Source organism: Babylonia areolata, chromosome 31 (genome assembly GCF_041734735.1).
Source record: "Babylonia areolata isolate BAREFJ2019XMU chromosome 31, ASM4173473v1, whole genome shotgun sequence".
Classification (NCBI taxonomy): Eukaryota; Metazoa; Mollusca; class Gastropoda; order Neogastropoda; family Buccinidae; genus Babylonia; species Babylonia areolata.
In genome coordinates this window covers 3,698,848-3,716,634 of record NC_134906.1, presented here as the reverse complement: position 1 = coordinate 3,716,634, position 17,787 = coordinate 3,698,848, and the positions used below count along the sequence as shown (strand labels likewise).

The following is a 17,787-nucleotide window of genomic DNA, read 5'->3' as shown; positions in this document are numbered from 1 at the left end:
TTCTGCTGTATCAGTGTTTGTGTAGGATTTTCCATTTATATTTGTTCCTTTTTTGCATACTATTCCCCCTCCCCCCGCCCCCTAATATTCCTTGTGACCCCGGTACACTTGATGTAGTAAAGACATGTTCTGTTCTCTTCTATTCTGTTCAACTGATATATAAAACAACAGAAACTGTGGTGCTCTAACCCCACATCTCCCTCTGCCCAGTCCCCCGCCCCCCCCCCAACCCCCGTCCCCCACAGCCCCCTCCCTACGCAGCACCATCACCCCCACGCCCCCGACCCCCAACCCTCCCTCCCCCTCTCTCTCTGGGCGGTGACTTCCTACATCTTCAGCACCAGCTTGCCCAGGCTGGCTGTCTTGTTGATGATGTCGTGGTGAGCCGCTGGGGCGTCCTCCAGAGGGTACTCCTTGCAGACGCACGGCTTCAGCCAGCCCTCCTCCGCCCCCGCCTCCAGAAAGGACGTCGTCTCACGCCAGTCCTCCTGAGAGAGAAAGGTGTCAAGGTCAAAGTTTCCGGTTCAGTTTCAAAACGGGGTGGAGTCCTACCCTGACGTGTGCTTACTGGGGTGGAGTCCTACCCTGACGTGTGCTTACTGGGGTGGAGTCCTACCCTGATGTGTGCTTACTGGGGTGTAGTCCAACCTGACGTGTGCTTACTGGGGTGGAGAGTCCACCCGGATGTGTGCTTAATGGGGTGGACTCCACCCTGAAGTGTATTTACTGGGGTGGATTCCACCCTGAAGTGTATTTACTGGGGTGGACTCCACCCTGAAGTGTATTTACTGGGGTGCAGTCCACCTTGTAGTGTATTTACTGGGGTGGCGTCCACCCTGAAGTGTATTTACTGGGGTGGGGTCCACCTTGTAGTGTATTTACTGGGGTGGGGTCCACCTTGTAGTGTATTTACTGGGGTGGCGTCCACCCTGAAGTGTATTTACTGGGGTGGGGTCCACCCTGAAGTGTATTTACTGGGGTGGGGTCCACCTTGTAGTGTATTTACTGGGGTGGGGTCCACCTTGTAGTGTATTTACTGGGGTGGCGTCCACCCTGAAGTGTATTTACTGGGGTGGGGTCCACCCTGAAGTGTATTTACTGGGGTGGGGTCCACCTTGTAGTGTATTTACTGGGGTGGGGTCCACCTTGTAGTGTATTTACTGGGGTGGCGTCCACCCTGAAGTGTATTTACTGGGGTGGACTCCACCCTGAAGTGTATTTACTGGGGTGGGGTCCACCTTGTAGTGTATTTACTCGGGTGGATTCCACCCTGAAGTGTACTTACTGGGGTGGACTCCACCCTGAAGTATACTTACTGGGGTGGACTCCACCCTGGAGTGTGTTTACTGGGGTGGAGCCCACCTTGTAGTATACTTAAACTGAGGAGGATTCCACCCTAGAGTGTACTTACTGGGGTGGAGTCCACCCTGAAGCGTACTTACTGGGGTGGAGGAGGCCAGCATGATACCGTTGACCTGTAGTTCCTTGCCCATCATCAGCCGTGGGTTCACCTCCACCGTGCCCCGACATCCAATCACCTGGAAACCATGGCACGCTTTCATTCTTGCATTCAGGTTTCAGGTTCTCAAGGAGGTGTCACTGTGTTCTGAGAAATCCATACACGCTACACCACATCTGCTAGGCAGATGCCTGACCAGCAGCATAAACCAACTCGCTTGTTAGGCCTTGAGTGCGTGCTTACATATTTGTGTACTTATTAGTATGAATCCAAGCATTCGAAACCAAGTGCTTGAGGAGACTACTACACATCTCCTACAAGGAGCACAAGACCAATGACTATGTGCGGAACCTGGTCAGCAACTTTGCTGGGCCCCAAGAACCACTGCTGGCGACTGTCAAACGATGGAAGATGGCATGGTTTGGTCACGTCATACGACATAGAAAGAGCAGAGAAAGAGCTGGTCTGACAACGTCAAGGAATGGACCAAAATGACGATGCCAGATCTCCTCACGACAGCTGCCAACAGAACGGCGTGGCGAGCTATGACATCTTCCTCATATCCCCCCAACGTCCCCAGCGGTCGAGGGAATGAGTGAGTGAGTGATAGTATGGATTTTGTGTTACATAATTTTGCCAGAGGACAACACTCTCGATTTTCAATACTACCAAGTGCATGCTGCACATGGGATCTCCCATTTAGTGTCTCATCCCAAAGACTAGACGATCAGTTGGATTTTCAAGTCAAACTTAAAGACAAAGGGTGACAGCAGGATTCGAACCCACACCCTCACAGACTCTCTGTACGGGCAGCTGAGCGTCTTAACCATTCTGCCACCTTCCTTCTTGCATTCAGATTAACACAAAACAGCCCTGCACAGCCACCCCTCACCAAGGACCATCTTCTCAGGAATGCTGTATCAGAAGCCTCCATTGATCACGTTGTGTGCTTGTGCCTGGGTATGTACCTTCAACAAGATCAGCACTCAGCGTTACAGATGTATTCACAAATCTGCTCCTTCCTTCTTCTTCTATCTCCTTCTGCGTTCGTGGGCTTCAACTCCCATGTTCACTCATATATACGCGAGTGGGCTTTTTACGTGTATGACCGTTTTTACCCCGCCATGTAGGCAGCCATACTCCGCTTTCGAGGATGTGCATGCTGGGTATGTTCTTGTTTCCATAACCCACCGAACGCTGACATGGATTACAGGATCTTTAACGTGCGTATTTGATCTTATGCTTGCGTATACACACGAAGGGGGTTCAGGCACTGGCAGGTCTGCACATATGTTGACCCGGGAGATCGTAAAAATCTCCACCCTTTACCCACTAGGCGCCGTCACCGTGATTCGAACCCGGGACCCTCAGATTGAAAGTCCAATGCTTTAACCATTTGGCTATGGCACCTGTCGGCCCCTTCCTATCTCTGTGGCTGCCTTCACATCTACACTCCATCTCGCTCACTACGATCGGCTTCGGATCCACTCTCTTTACGCATACCCAGATTCAAACAATCGACTCTTGGCCGCCGTTCTTTCTCTGTCTCTGGACCTTGCAAATGGAATGAACTTCATCTTTCACTTTGTCAAGTCTCCACACTCGGCTCTTTCAAGTCTGGCCTTAAAACCCACCTCTTCCCCAAATAGCCTCCCTTCCCTGCCTCTTGCTTGTCTTCAGTTTCTTCAGTTTTAGTTATGCATGAGTGTGAATGACTGGTGCGAAAGCACTTTGATTTGTCTCTGCACAAGATTCAGCGCTATATAAATACCATTATTATTATTAAGAAGAAAACTTTTCCATCCTTTCATTCCAAAACCCCACAAAAAATCATGGATACTTTCATCATATCACTGGAAGTAAGGAAGTTTTATATTCTGTCTCAAACTAACTTGTTGCGTTACTGATCAGTCTGGAAAAGTTCAGTTCATAACTTCAAATATTTGTTTTTTGGCGATTCTATTTTCCAACCCATACAAATCTTCCACCTGTGGGGAAAGTCAGGGGAGCGAACTGGCGGTACTATAACTATTAAGTGAGTTGAAGATAAGAATACATTTTCAAGCCAGTTGGGCTCCTGCCAACATTGTTTAAGATGCAAAGTTGAACCAGAAACATTCTGTCCTCAACTCGGTACTTTATGGACATGAAAGCAACACCTTCTTCTTCTTCTTCTTTGTTCGTGGGCTTCAACTCCCACGTTCACTCGCATATACACAAGTGGGCTTTTACGTGTATGACCGTTTTTACCCCGCCATGTAGGCAGCCATACTCCGCTTTCGGGGGTGTGCATGCTGGGTATGTACTTGTTTCTATAACCAACCGAATGCTGACATGGATTACAGGATTTTTAACGTGCGTATTTGATCTTTTGCTTGCGTATACACACGAAGGGGGTTCAGGCACTAGCAGGTCTGCACATATGTTGACCTGGGAGATCGGAAAAATCTCCACCCTTTACCCACCAGGCGCCATCACCGAGATTCAAACCCAGGACCCTCAGATTGAAAGTCCAACGCTTTAACCATTCGGCTATTGCGCCCATCAGAAGGTGACACCAACGCATGAAAGTACCTTTTCCTCACTGCCTAAAAAAAACACCTTGCCACTTACCAAGATGCGTCCCTGGGACTTGATGATCTCCAGGTCGCGCTGAAGGTTGACGTTGGACAACATCTCCACGATGACGTCTGGCCCCTCCCCTCCTGTGGCACTCTGAAACAGCGATTCACACACATTGCATGAAGCGTGTGTGTGTAGAGAGTGAGGAGGAGAGATCAGGTATATCATATCATGATCTAAGTGTGTTTGTGTAGAGAGTGAGGAGAGATGAGGTGTATCATATTATGATCTAAGCGTGTTTGTGTAGAGAGTGAGGAGAGATGAGGTGTATCATATTATGATCTAAGCGTGTTTGTGTAGAGAGTGAGGAGGAGAGATGAGGTGTATCATATATGATCTAAGCATGTAATTTGATGTATGAGAGAGAAAGTGATGGTGAGGTGTATCATATCATGATCTAAGCATGTTTGTGTAGAGAGAAGAAGAGATGAGGTGTATCATATTATGATCTAAGCGTGTTTGTGTAGAGAGTGAGGAGAGATGAGGTGTATCATATCATGATCTTAAGCTGGAAAACTATTTTTATTAGCAACTAAGCACAGACATTGGGGGATGGTTATAAGTGAGACCAGAACATCATTCCTGGTGCATGTGTGTGTGTGTGTGGGCGCGTGTGTTTATTTAAGTTCATTTGGTTATCAATTCACTTTTCAATATTATTATTAATATTATGATTATCATTTTTTTCTTATTTTTTGTATTTCATTTATTCATTTAATTTATTTCTGTTTAATTCTATGTTATTTATCTATTTTTATTTACTTATATGTTATTTATCTACCTTTATTTACTTATATGTTATTCATTAATTTCATTTTATTATTTATCTGTTTATTTGCTTATTTATTTACCTATTCATTTATCTATTTATTTTCCTCAAGGCCTGACTAATCGCGTTGGGTTATGCTATGCTGCTGGTCAGACATCTGCTTAGCAGACAATGGTGTAGCGTATAATGGATTTGTTTGAACGCAGTGACGCCTCCTTGAGAAGCCTGAACAGAACTGGTCAAATGGGAGACAATCAGCTTCTACAGTTATTACTTTTGCCTTGCCTCCCATTAGTTGTGAGGAGAAATATTCCTTCCTTCCATAGACTCTTCTTCATCGTATCCATGCATCTGATTCTATTTCTGCTTTTCGCTCATCACTTAAAAATCATCTTTTTTAAGACCTTATCTATTAGCACTCTCAGCTTCCTTGTTCTCCAACACCACCCGTGTCAGCTCACTTTGGATGTGTGTAGAGTGGGGGGGAGGGGGGGGAGAGGTGTAGGGGGTGTGGGGGGGGGAGGGTTTTTTGAGAAAGAGTGGTCATGGAATGTTTTATGTAACTTGTGACATTTTTCTTTCATGTAAAGCGCCCTGAGCTCTTACAGGGAAAGGGTGCTATATAAATGTACATTATTATCATTTATTATTATCATAGACCCTCCCCCCCCCCCACCCCTCTTTTTTTTTTTCTTTTTTTTTTTTTCCCCTTAACAGCTGATTTCTCTGTGTGAAATTTGGATTGCTCTACTCTGAAGAGAGCGCATCATCACAGTGAAGCACAGACCAATTTTTTTTTTTAACCTTTAACCGAGTCTGAAAGCATGAAAAATGAAGCTTTGTTTGACCGATTCGATCAACTATTCTCCATCTATATTCGCGGGTTTTTTTTTCTGCATTGGTTTCATGTAGTGATGGTCCAGGGGAGTTGTAGTGGGCATGTAGCTGTGGGATAGAATAAGGAATGAACTAATAATAATAATTAAAAAAAAAAAAAAGTGTTGGCAGATCTTTCAGCCCACAACAACAAAAAAAAACCCCAGTCCTCTCCTCTCTCTCTTGAAGCTAGCGATTTTCATAGAAAGAATACCAATATTTAGTTTTCCCCTCGGTTACCAGTGGAGAGTAGTGTGGAATAAGGAATTAAAGTCTGCTTGATTTAGTCAGAAGCCAGATGGTCGTCTCAAAAGCTACAATAGGGGGAAGGGGGGTGCAGCGGGGGGGGGGGGGGGGGGGGGAGGGGGGGGAGGGAGTGCATGATGATAAATGTATGTTGGTGTAGATGTGTGTGAATGTATGAGTGGCTGTGCGTCAGCGTGTGCGAGTGTGGATGAGCATATTCTGGTTCATTATTGATTGTTTGCTCTTGGATACGTGTTTCTATTTCAGCCAAACAATTTTGGTCAGTGCTTATAGGCACTATGTTTTGTAACCCCCTTGCCAAAAGGGTATCTTTGCCAATGGCAATAAAATCAGTGTGCCTTTCATGCCCTGCTCTCATGGTGACCTCAGTTTCGATACCCCTCCACTTCCGTGCTTGGGGTGAGTCCTGTCAATGTCGTCAGTGTCGGCAGATTCATGGGGGGCTGTTGTTTGAGGGACGTGGTGGCGGTCTCCACTCTGGGAGGGACGCTCACTCAGTCTGGCTCCGCGACTAAGCCATTATTGTCGTTAGTAGGGGGCTTAGTAGGTGGTGTCCTAAGTACGTTAAAACAGAACAGACACCATTGAACACCACCGAAGTGACTCAGCAGCAGTGCAGGGTCTCCTCTGGTGTGTGGCTTCCTGGCGACCTAACATCGATGGCTCCCTGTGGACTGCCGACGCTGGAATTGCGACGGACGAACCCAGGTGTGGTCATGTATGGGGGAATCTAAATGAGCGGCGTGGGAGTAATGCCACTGAAATGGTGCAGATGATGGGGCAGCACAAAAAAAAAAAAAAAAAAAAAATCAGTGTCAGTCAGTGTCAGTCTCTCTCTCTCTCTCTCCTCACCAGAATCTTATCAGTGTAACCCTCTTCCCTGTGGTTGAAGACATCCGCGGCACCGTTGGCCTTCACGACATCCATGCCCTCCTGGGTCCCCGCCGTGCCCAGAACTCGCAGACCCAGAGACGTGGCGATCTGTACGCTGGCCAGACCTACCTGGAGAACAGTTCAAAGTTTCAGTTTCAAGTTTCAGTTTCTCTGTGTTCAGACAAATCCATATAGGCTACACCACATCTACATCGGTTCAGCCGCCAATATTTTCTCCCCCTCCACTAGACCTTGAGTGGTGGTATGGATGCTAGTCATTCAGATGAGATGATAAACTGAGGTCCCGTGTGCTAGCATGCATTTAGCGCATGTAAAAGAACCCACGGCAACAAAAGGGTTGTTCCTGGCAAAATTCTGTAGAAAAATCCACTTCGATAGGAAAAACAAATAAAACTACACGCAGGAAAAAACAACAAAAAAAAAAAAAAGGGTGGCGCTGTAGTGTAGCGACGCGCTCTCCCTGGGGAGAGCAGCCCGAATTTCACACAGAGAAATGTGTTGTGATAAAAAGAAATACAAATACAAGGCAGACGCCTGACCAGAAGCATAACCCAACGTGCTCAGCCAGCCCTGGAGTGCATGACATATGTTGTATTAATTTTGTGTACCTATCAGAGTGGATTTCTCTCACTGAATTTTGCCAGAGGACACCACTAAATTTGTTGTGGGTTCAATCCGAGGGTCCCAGGTTCGAATCACGGTGACTGCACCTGGTGGGTAAAGGGTGGAGATTTTTACGATCTCCCAGGTCAACATATGTGCAGACCTGGCAGTGCCTGAACCCCCTTCGTGTGCATACGCAAGCATAAGATCAAATATGCACGTTAAAGATCCTGTAATCCATGTCAGCGTTCGGTTGGTTATGGAAACAAGAACATACCCAGCATGCACACCCCCGAAAGCGGAGTATGGCTGCCTACATGGCGGGGTAAAAACGGTTATACACGTAAAAAGCCCACTCGCGTATATACGAGTGAACGTGGGAGTTGAAGCCCACGAACGCAGAAGAAGAAGAAGTTGTGGGTTCTTTTTCGGTGCACCAAGCGTGTGCTGCACACAGGATCCTGGTTTACCATCTCATCCGAACGAATAGATGCTCAGCTTGGTTTACCATCTCATCCGAACGAATAGATGCTCAGCTTGGTTTACCATCTCATCCGAACGAATAGATGCTCAGCTTGATTTTCCAGTCAAATTTGGGAGAAACGGTGAGAGCTGGATTGGAACCCAGACTCTTATGGAGTCTTTGTACTGGCAGATGAGCATCGGAAGTTGAAAACACAAAGTGGGTTCCACTGATTGTATCAGATTATGATGAGACAGAAAATGCATTTTCACTAGATGACTGTGTTCACACATATATGTGCACAGACACAGCTGGACTAAAATCACAACTGTGGATAGATGTTAAACAAAAGACTGAACAGAGACAGACACACAGAGGTAGACACATATCTATCCATCTATCTGGAAATGACCGGTAACAAACAATGAGGCCAGGAGATGAAATGATTAACAAATAGTAAAGAGCGGTAATTCACAAGGTACACAACTTCAAGTCAGTACTGCTTACGCTACTGATTCAGCTAGCACACAGGTAAATAAAAGGTACATTGGAACAAACCCAGACACTTTCTAAAAAGGAAGCGCCGGGCCTGTCCTTATACCGATCATTTGACATGTGCACACAGCAGCAAAGACAGAAGAAATGTGCAAACACAAATACGCTTTTATTCAAGGCTGGCATAGCCTCTTTAATCCTGAACAAGCCACACAGAACACACGGACAATACAGAACAAACACATGGTTGCCTCGGTGGATTAAAGAGGCTATGCCAGTCTTAAGTGACACAAAAATTCAAGCTATTAACAGAAAAAATGCATTTGAACTGAAACTATTGAAAGAAAAGGTTTACCATACCAACAGAAAAACTCACACTTTGGACAGAAAAGGTACACGCCACTGGAAAAACACCACTGACAGAACACAACAAACAGAAAAAAAACAAGAGAGGCAAGGCCTTCAAGACTCACTTGTGATACACTTTAAAAAAAAATCTAATCGTTAAAATGTGTTCTGTATTTGTTATTATGAAGTTTCGCATTAAAAAAAAAAGGAAAAAAAAGTCCTAACCAGATTTGAATTAAGTCCCCTAGCATTGATTACAGAGTAATTTCCCTTTTTTTACTATCTGCACCAAAACGTTTGCAAAATAAATAAAACTTCCATGCTTAGCAAAAGAAGTTCCTGTTTGAACAAAAAATGATAATAATGACTGCTCTTGTTGTTGGGTCAAAATATCAGATCAAAGTGCCAATTTTAGAGAATACAAAAAATATAAATATAACAGTAAATGCAGTTTGCATATAATTAGGCTTCATTTTTTAATTTTTTTTGTGCCCATCCCAGAGGTGCAATATTGTTTTAAACAAGATGACTGGAAAGAACTGAATTTTTCCTATTTTTATGCCTAATTTGGTGTCAACTGACAAAGTATTTGCAGAGAAAATGGCAATGTTAAAGTTTACCATGGACACACAGACACACAGACACAGACACACACACACACAGACAACCGAACACCGGGTTAAAACATAGACTCACTTTGTTTACACAAGTGAGTCAAAAAAAACCCCATCATGCCCATGATAGAAAAAAGTGCAAAGAAAAATCAAAAGATGACACTGACAGGAAAAAACAACAACAACAACACCCTAATAACCATATATTAATGACAGCAAAACAACACATTACTGAGAGAAAAAAACTGCAAGCTATAATGAAGTGGAGTGATGGCCTAGAGGTAACGCGTCCGCCTAGGAAGCGAGAGAATCTGACTGCGCTGGTTTGAATCATGGCTCAGCCACCGATATTTTCTCCTCCTCCACTAGACCTTGAGTGGTAGTCTGGACGCTAGTCATTCAGATAAGATGATAAACCGAGGTCTCGTGTGCAGCATGCACTTAGCGCATGTAAAAGAACCCACGGCAACAAAAGGGTTGTTCCTGGCAAAAATTCTGTAGAAAAATCCACTTCGATAGGAAAAACAAATAAAACTGCACGCAGGAAAAAATATTTTTAAAATGGGTGGTGCTGTAGTGTAGTGATGCGCTCTCCCTGGGGAGAGCAGCCCGAATTTCACACGGAGAAATCTGTTGTGGTAAAAAGAAACACAAATACAAGAGAAGACCAACTGACCGCTCCACTGGCCCCATGAACAAGAACTGTCTCTCCAGCCTTCACCTTCCCTCTGCAGCAAAGACAGGCCTCTCATTCATTAATTCCCTCATTTTGTGTGTTGGGGCTCATGTACGTTTGTGTGTATTTGACAGTGCTTTCATATCTGTGAAACTGCATGTTTGGTGCATATCTGTTATGCATGTGTGGGTGTCATTCTGATTCCCTCACATCTTTTAAATCTCGTCAATAACATTTAGGTGTTGAAAGTTCTCTTTTAAATCTCGTCTCAAAACTCACCTTTTCCCTCAGCAATAAGTTCAACTGTGGCAGGTCCACTTCCTTTGCGTTAGCTGTGCTTGACTATGTGTGTATACATATGTGTGTGTACATAACTACATACATGTATATGAATGTGCATTGTGTGTGCGTGTGTTTATGTACGTTTGTGCCTGCCTATGTGTGTGTATGTGTTAGGATAGCTGTTAGATACACATGTATGTTAAAATGTATGCATGCAGTGTGTGTGCGCGCGCGTGTGTGTGTGTGTGTGTGTGTGTGTGTGTGTGTGTGTGTGTGTGCGTGTGCGTGTGTGTGTGTGTAGTCATATTTTGGTGTGTGTATGTAACATAGATATAATGTTTTATGTTAACAAAAGTGTTTTTGTAAAGCACCTAGAGCAGATTTCTGGATAGTGTGCTATATAAGTATCCATTATTATTATTATTATTTCCTTCACTAAATTTTAACGCATTAACTTGTTGGTTTATTTTTTGACTTCTTATCTTATTGGCTCATGTACATAAAACAATGTTTTCATTTTCAATGTCATTGTTTCACACAAAACTTGAAAGGGCTTAGTTTAGACTTTCTCTCTCCAAAATTATTCCTGGTTCCAAATGCTGGTTCGTATGTTACCGTGGTCGCAAACATCAGTCTCACATTTCAACTGCGATTTTCAGATTGACGCTATGTGAAAACCCCAACAAAAGTCTAACCAATCAAAACGCAGGAATCCTGGCTTTCCAATGACATAGTTTCTAAATTTATGCATGGCCAATGAATGCAGCATGAGGCGATTGAATGACACATGTTTCACAGCCTGCGCAGAGAGCGCCTCTCCAAGAGTCTGTCCACGCAGTAAAAATTGACGCCGCACCACTTGTGTTTGAACGCCCCGGCGCACAAATGTATGACTCGAATGATAAAAAAAACAAATACCGCACAAGGACAGATGAAGGAATGAACTTTATTCCAGTATAATTTTGGTATCATTTATTAATTTTTTTCCACTGACATGAGCGAGTTGAAAATGGTCAAAATACGGGTCAGGACTGCGGTGTTAACCACCGCCACAGTGTGCCCAGACCCACCTACACAGTAGTTTCAGTTTCAGTTTCAGTAGCTCAAGGAGGCGTCTCTGCGTTCGGACAAATCCATATACGCTACACCACATCTGCCAAGCAGATGCCTGACCAGCAGCGTAACCCAACACGCTTAAACCCGTCTCCCCGGCGGGGGACTGAAACCCGGTCTCCCGCGTGACAGGCGGGGATACTGACCACTATATATGTGGAGTGATGGCTTAGAGGTAACGCGTCCGCCTAGGAAGCAAGAGAATCTGAGCGCGCTGGTTCGAATCACAGCTCAGCCGCCGATATTTTCTCCACCCTCCATTAGACCTTGAGTGGTGGTCTGGATGCTAGTCATTCGGATGAGACGATAAACTGAGGTCCCGTGTGCAGCATGCACTTAGCGCACGTAAAAGAACCCATGGCAACAAAAGGGTTGTTCCTGGCAAAATTCTGTAGAAAAATCCACTTCGATAGGAAAAACAAATAAAAAACTGCACGCAGGAAAAAATACGAAAAAAATGGGTGGCGCTGTAGTGTAGCGACGTGCTCTCCCTGGGGAGAGCAGCCCAAATTTCACACAGAGAAATCTGTTGCGATAAAAAGAATCTGTTGTTGTTGTTGTGATACTACCGAGGAGCTGCACAACCTACACAACCTAGGATCAGCTTGCAAGTCCTGACCAGAGCGCTGGGTTTAAATAAATGCAAAAGGTCAGCCACCTGTTGACTTTAAAAACCTACATATATATTTCAAATTTCATTTGATCAAAAATTTCTTCTTCTTCTTTTCCCTTTTTTTTTTTTTTTTTGCTTCAAACAGTGGATTCTTCTTCATCTTGTGTTCGTGGGCTTCAACTCCCACATTCACTGGTGTGTGTGTACACGAGTGGGCTTTGACATGTATGACCGTTTTTTTTCCCTGCCATGTATGCAGCCATACTTTGTTTTCGGGGGTTAAACAGCAGATGTGTGGTGTATACATACATATGTCCGATGCTCCAACACCTCCTTCCTTGAAACTGAAAGTAAAAGTGAAACCATACCCCCGCGCCACACCCCCTCCCCCCGAATATATACATGTATATTTTAACTCACTCAGTACGGCCAGTCCTCTCTTCTCCTCTACACAGACCCCTCGGATGTCCTGTGGGTGTCTGAATGACCCAACCTTTAGCTTCCATTGTCAGAATTGTGGTATTCTTTGTCAACATTCACCTCTTCAGTATAAGAGCCTTCCGCTTGCAATATTTTGATGATGGTAATTGGGGTGAAACGCTGTTAACGTCGTCTCTTACGCCGTCTGTATGGAGAGAGTTAAATTTCATTATTATCATAAAAAAAAAAATATGGATGCAGTGTGGTGTATACATACATCTGTCCCAACGCTCTGACACCTCCTCAAAACTGAAAAGTGAAAGTGAAACCGTATCCATTCCCCCCCCCCACCACTCCCCCCCCCCCCCTCTCCCCCCGCCCACTTTCTGTGGCACTCACTTGATCACGAGGGCGCGGTATGCGGTGTAGTACGGCACGCCCAGGGCGGCCCCCTGGGAGAAGGACAACTTCTCCGACAGGTGACCCGTGTGCAGCGTGTCCGACACAGTGTATTCAGCGTAGGCCCCGGACACACTTCTGGCGCTGTATGCCCTGTCCCCTTTCTGGGTGGTGGGGGGTGGGGGAGTGTGAGGGTGTGGGTTTGGGGTGTGTCGGAAGGGGGCGGGGAGGGGGGGGGGGAGTGAAAGAAAATGGTTTATGTATATGGTTATGTCACCTTTCTACAACACAGCATACACACACACACACACACACAAATAAGCATGCCCAACCATACACACACAAACACACATCTGTATATACACAAACACACACACTCAGGCATGCACATGAATGCACACATGAAAGTACATGCAAAGACACCTGCCCACACACAAAATCAGGCATGCACACAAAAGACACACAAACACACTCTCAAACACACACACACACACACACACACACACACAGAGGCACAGACACAGAGACATACATGTACACTCACACAAACACTACCCCCCACAACACACTCAAGCACAGACACAGACACACAGTGACACAGACATAGACACACACACACACACAACCTCCCCCCTCCACCCCCACATACAAGTTTCAAGTTTTAATTATCCTTTCACTCCTATTGGAGTATGGAGGATTACTGCAAAATAATGTTTCCATGCCCAGAACAAACATTTCCAAATACAACAATGTCACATAAAAGTTGAGAAAACACAAATGTCTTTTAACTCCAAAAGTGTAGCTAGGCAACATTTGCAAATCTAATTACCTTACAGATAAAATGACTTTTTTTGCATATTACAAAAATTTAAAAACCGATTTTGGAGACAATTTTTTTTTAGGAACATATCTATTTTGTAACTGATCATAATTGGGACATTCCATTATAAAATGAAACCCATCCCCAATAACAGACATGTTACAAACCTTACAAAGTCGTAACTCTCGTGGTATGCCTTTGTGTCTCCCCGTTTTCTATTTCCAGCTAATGATTACTACTTCGAAATCTGAAGAAGCTGATAATGTAATTATCAGGCATTTGACTTATATATTTTTCTCTACCAAAACCACTTTTGAAATTTCGATAAAACAAACATTTACTACTCACCTCTTGAGCATGTCTCTATAGATTTTGAAAACTATCTCTCAAAGCAATGTTGACATTCTTGCAGAATACACACACGAACACAGACACAGACACACAAACACACACCAACACCCAACCCCCTTCCTCCCTCACACACACACGCACACACAAAACCCCACCACACACACACACAAGCACAGACACAGACACACACAGAGACAACAAACACTGACCCCAAACTGACCTTAAAGTTGGTAACTTTCTCCCCCACAGCCTCCACCACGCCAGCAGCATCGCTCCCAGGCACGTATGGCAGCTGAGGCAGTCGGGCGTAGGTGCCACTGCGGATGTAGGTGTCCACTGGGTTCACTCCTGAGGCCTGCACTCTGATCAGCACCTGAGGGAGGAAGGGTATAATAGTCAGTTGTTTTCGACGATGACCATCAGAACAGCGGAGGAAGTAACTGCTGTCCCAACTATCCGGGTTGGAATTGGATTGTAGTGGAGAGTGTCTTGCCCAAGTTACATCCCCACTCTCTCAGCCAAGAGGGTTTTTTGGACAGTTTGCGTTGGGGGTGGTTCCCAAAGGCCAACACACCCCCAAGGCTGCAGCACTAAGAGCCAGAACAATTTTGCCTCCTAGTCTGATAGTCACAGTCCTTCACAAAAAACTAAGCTGTAAACAATTTCCCATTGCATTGGAGAAACTATTGATAATACAGCTCTCACTTTGCTGTTGGTCCAGCTGTAAACTTTTGTCAATTTGTGATATAAACTCACACATACTGGCCATACAAAAGGTGGCAGAGTGGTTAAGAAAAAAGATACACACTTGCCAATACAGTGTCCGTGAGGGTGTGGGTTTGACACCGGGTTCACTCTAGCCGCTTGCACTCTGATCTTCTTCTTCTTCTGCATTCACTTGTATGCACATGAGTGGGCTTTTACGTGTATGACCGTTTTTACCCCACCATGTAGGCAGCCATACTCCGTTTTCAGGGGTGTGCATGCTGGGTATGTTCTTGTTTCCATAACCCACCGAACGCTGACATGGATTACAGGATCTTTAACGTGCATATTTGATCTTCTGCTTGCATATACACATGAAGGGGGTTCAGGCACTAGCAGGTCTGCACAAGTGTTGACCTGGGAGATCGGAAAAATCTCCACCCTTTACCCACCAGGCGCCATCACCGTGATTCGAACCCGGGACCCTCAGATTGATAGTCCAACGCTTTAACCACTCGGCTATTGCGCCCGTCAAACACTCTGATCAACACCTGAGGGAGGAAAGTGGCAAGGCGGTTTAATTCTGCTCCAGCTACGAGTTAATTCGTTCCATGATTACTTCCCCTGTGGAGCAGGTACCAGTCTTCTCGTACCAACACACTATTCGAATTTGTTTGTTCTTGTTTGGTGCAACTGGCAGTCCTTGTTCCAACACACTATACTAATTTCATTTATCCTTGCTTGGTACATACAACTGGCAGTCCTTGTTCCAACACACTATACTAATTTCATTTATCCTTGCTTGGTCAACTGGCCTACCATCTACCGCCTTCGCACAGGACACTGCGGCCTCCGAGCACACCTGAAGAGGATTGGAGTGGCAGCCACATCCCTATGTGATTGCGGCCACGCTGACCAGACCCCATCCCATATTCTCCAAGACTGCCCCCTGTATGAGAAGATGCGGCAGCAGTCCTGGCCTGGGGGTGTTGACCTCAACACCAAGCTCTGGGGGATGGCAGCCGATCTTCACCGGACGTCCAAGTTTGTGGCATCCCTCGGACTTCGCCCCTGACTGCGTAGCTGTCGAACGCAAAGAAGAAGAAGAAGGGTACAACTGGCAGTCCTTGTTCCAACACACTATACTAATTTCATTTATCCTTGTTTGGTGCAACTGGCAGTCCTTGTTCCAACACACTATACTAATTTCATTTATCCTTGTTTGGTACAACTGGCAGTCCTTGTTCCAACACACTATACTAATTTCATTTATCCTTGCTTGATACGTACAACTGGCAGTCCTTGTTCCAACACACTATACTAATTTCATTTATCCTTGCTTGGTACAACTGGCAGTCCTTGTTCCAACACACTATACTAATTTCATTTATCCTTGCTTGGTACATACAACTGGCAGTCCTTGTTCCAACACACTATACTAATTTCATTTATCCTTGCTTGGTCAACTGGCCTACCATCTACCGCCTTCGCACAGGACACTGCGGCCTCCGAGCACACCTGAAGAGGATTGGAGTGGCAGCCACATCCCTATGTGATTGCAGCCACGCTGACCAGACCCCATCCCATATTCTCCAAGACTGCCCCCTGTATGAGAAGATGCGGCAGCAGTCCTGGCCTGGGGGTGTTGACCTCAACACCAAGCTTTGGGGGAGGGCAGCCGATATTCACTGGACGTCCGAGTTTGTGGCACCCCTCGGACTGCGTAGCTGTCGAACGCAAAGAAGAAAAAGAAGAAGGGTACAACTGGCAGTCTAAACTGTACTCTTTATGAATTCCGGAAGCATGAAAACCAAGCTTTGTTCAACTAATCAAATCAACAATTCTCAATCGGTTTTCACCGTTTTAACTAAGCCATCCTGTTTTTTTTCTGCATTGGTCTGGCGTAGTGCTGGTCTAGGGATGTTGTAGCAGGTATGTAGCTGTGGGGTAGAATCAGTGAAGACGCTCACCTGCCAATACAGTGTCCACGAGGGTCTGGATTTGACCCTAAATCGAAAATTATACACACACACAGATACAGTAGAAATTAGGATATATACAAGTGCATATCAATATAAAAACTTGTGCATACTCACACATGCATGCATGCACACACACACACACAAACACATGCACACACACACACACAGTCACTCTCTCTCTCACACACACACACGCACACGTTTGAAAAGAAACCGCATATTACATGTGGATGGGGCTGATGACTGGATCTTCAGGTAGATGGTTGTTAATTGCACAAATTCATACCTGGGTATCCCCTGGCACTGGCACAGGCACTGCTTTGTCCACCGTCAGCACTTCAGGGCCCCCCCACTTGTGAACTCGCACGGCTCGCATGATTCCTCGTCGTGCCAGGCTCAGCAATACCATGTACGCTCAATGCTCAATGGAACTTGCAATCTCTGGAAATTCAAGAGAAACTGGATCACTTGATCGAACACAAAAAACAAAAACAAAAAAAAAACCCCCCAAAAACCCAAACAAACAAACAACAACAAAAAATCACACCTAGGTCTTGAAATTCCTGGGAATCTAAACAAACAAACAAACAAACAACCCACCACCCCCACACCCACCACCACAACCACCACAACAACAACAACAAATGGGAAATGTATCCCAATTGATGCTGAGTGAAATAATGCATGCACATAAAATAGAACAAGCAGTCTATACTCAAACTCAGCTGTTGAAACAAACAAAATCAACTTGATCTAGAAATTGCTGGAAACTATAAATTGAATTGGTACTTAATTAAGCAAACAAACAAACAAACAAAACAAAGATAAGGAAGCATTTAAGGTAAGTTCACAGGAATGAGCTGTTTGCTTTATATCACAGTTTCCTTTAACTCTCTCCATACGAATGGCGAAAGAGACGACGTTAACAGCGTTTCATCCCAATTACCATCATCAAAATATTGCAAGCGGAACGCTCTTATACTGAAGAGGTGAATGTTGACAAAGAATACCACAGT

At 45.0% G+C, this 17,787-nt stretch overlaps 1 protein-coding gene across 1 annotated transcript in view; it reads right to left on the bottom strand.

The window, feature by feature from the left end:
- Positions 1-295: 295 nt before the first annotated feature.
- The window catches only part of LOC143275956 (quinone oxidoreductase-like), a 19,998-nt gene continuing 2,506 nt past the window's right edge, over positions 296-17,787 (bottom strand). The window contains exons 2-9 of the mRNA XM_076580305.1: positions 17,058-17,212; positions 14,305-14,457; positions 12,914-13,077; positions 10,087-10,138; positions 6,846-6,995; positions 4,073-4,174; positions 1,443-1,538; positions 296-488 (exon numbers count right to left, since the gene is read on the bottom strand). Coding sequence (XP_076436420.1) covers positions 327-488; positions 1,443-1,538; positions 4,073-4,174; positions 6,846-6,995; positions 10,087-10,138; positions 12,914-13,077; positions 14,305-14,457; positions 17,058-17,180 — 1,002 coding nt within the window. The 5' untranslated portion in view covers positions 17,181-17,212 and the 3' untranslated portion in view covers positions 296-326. The remainder of the gene's footprint in view (positions 489-1,442; positions 1,539-4,072; positions 4,175-6,845; positions 6,996-10,086; positions 10,139-12,913; positions 13,078-14,304; positions 14,458-17,057; positions 17,213-17,787) is intronic.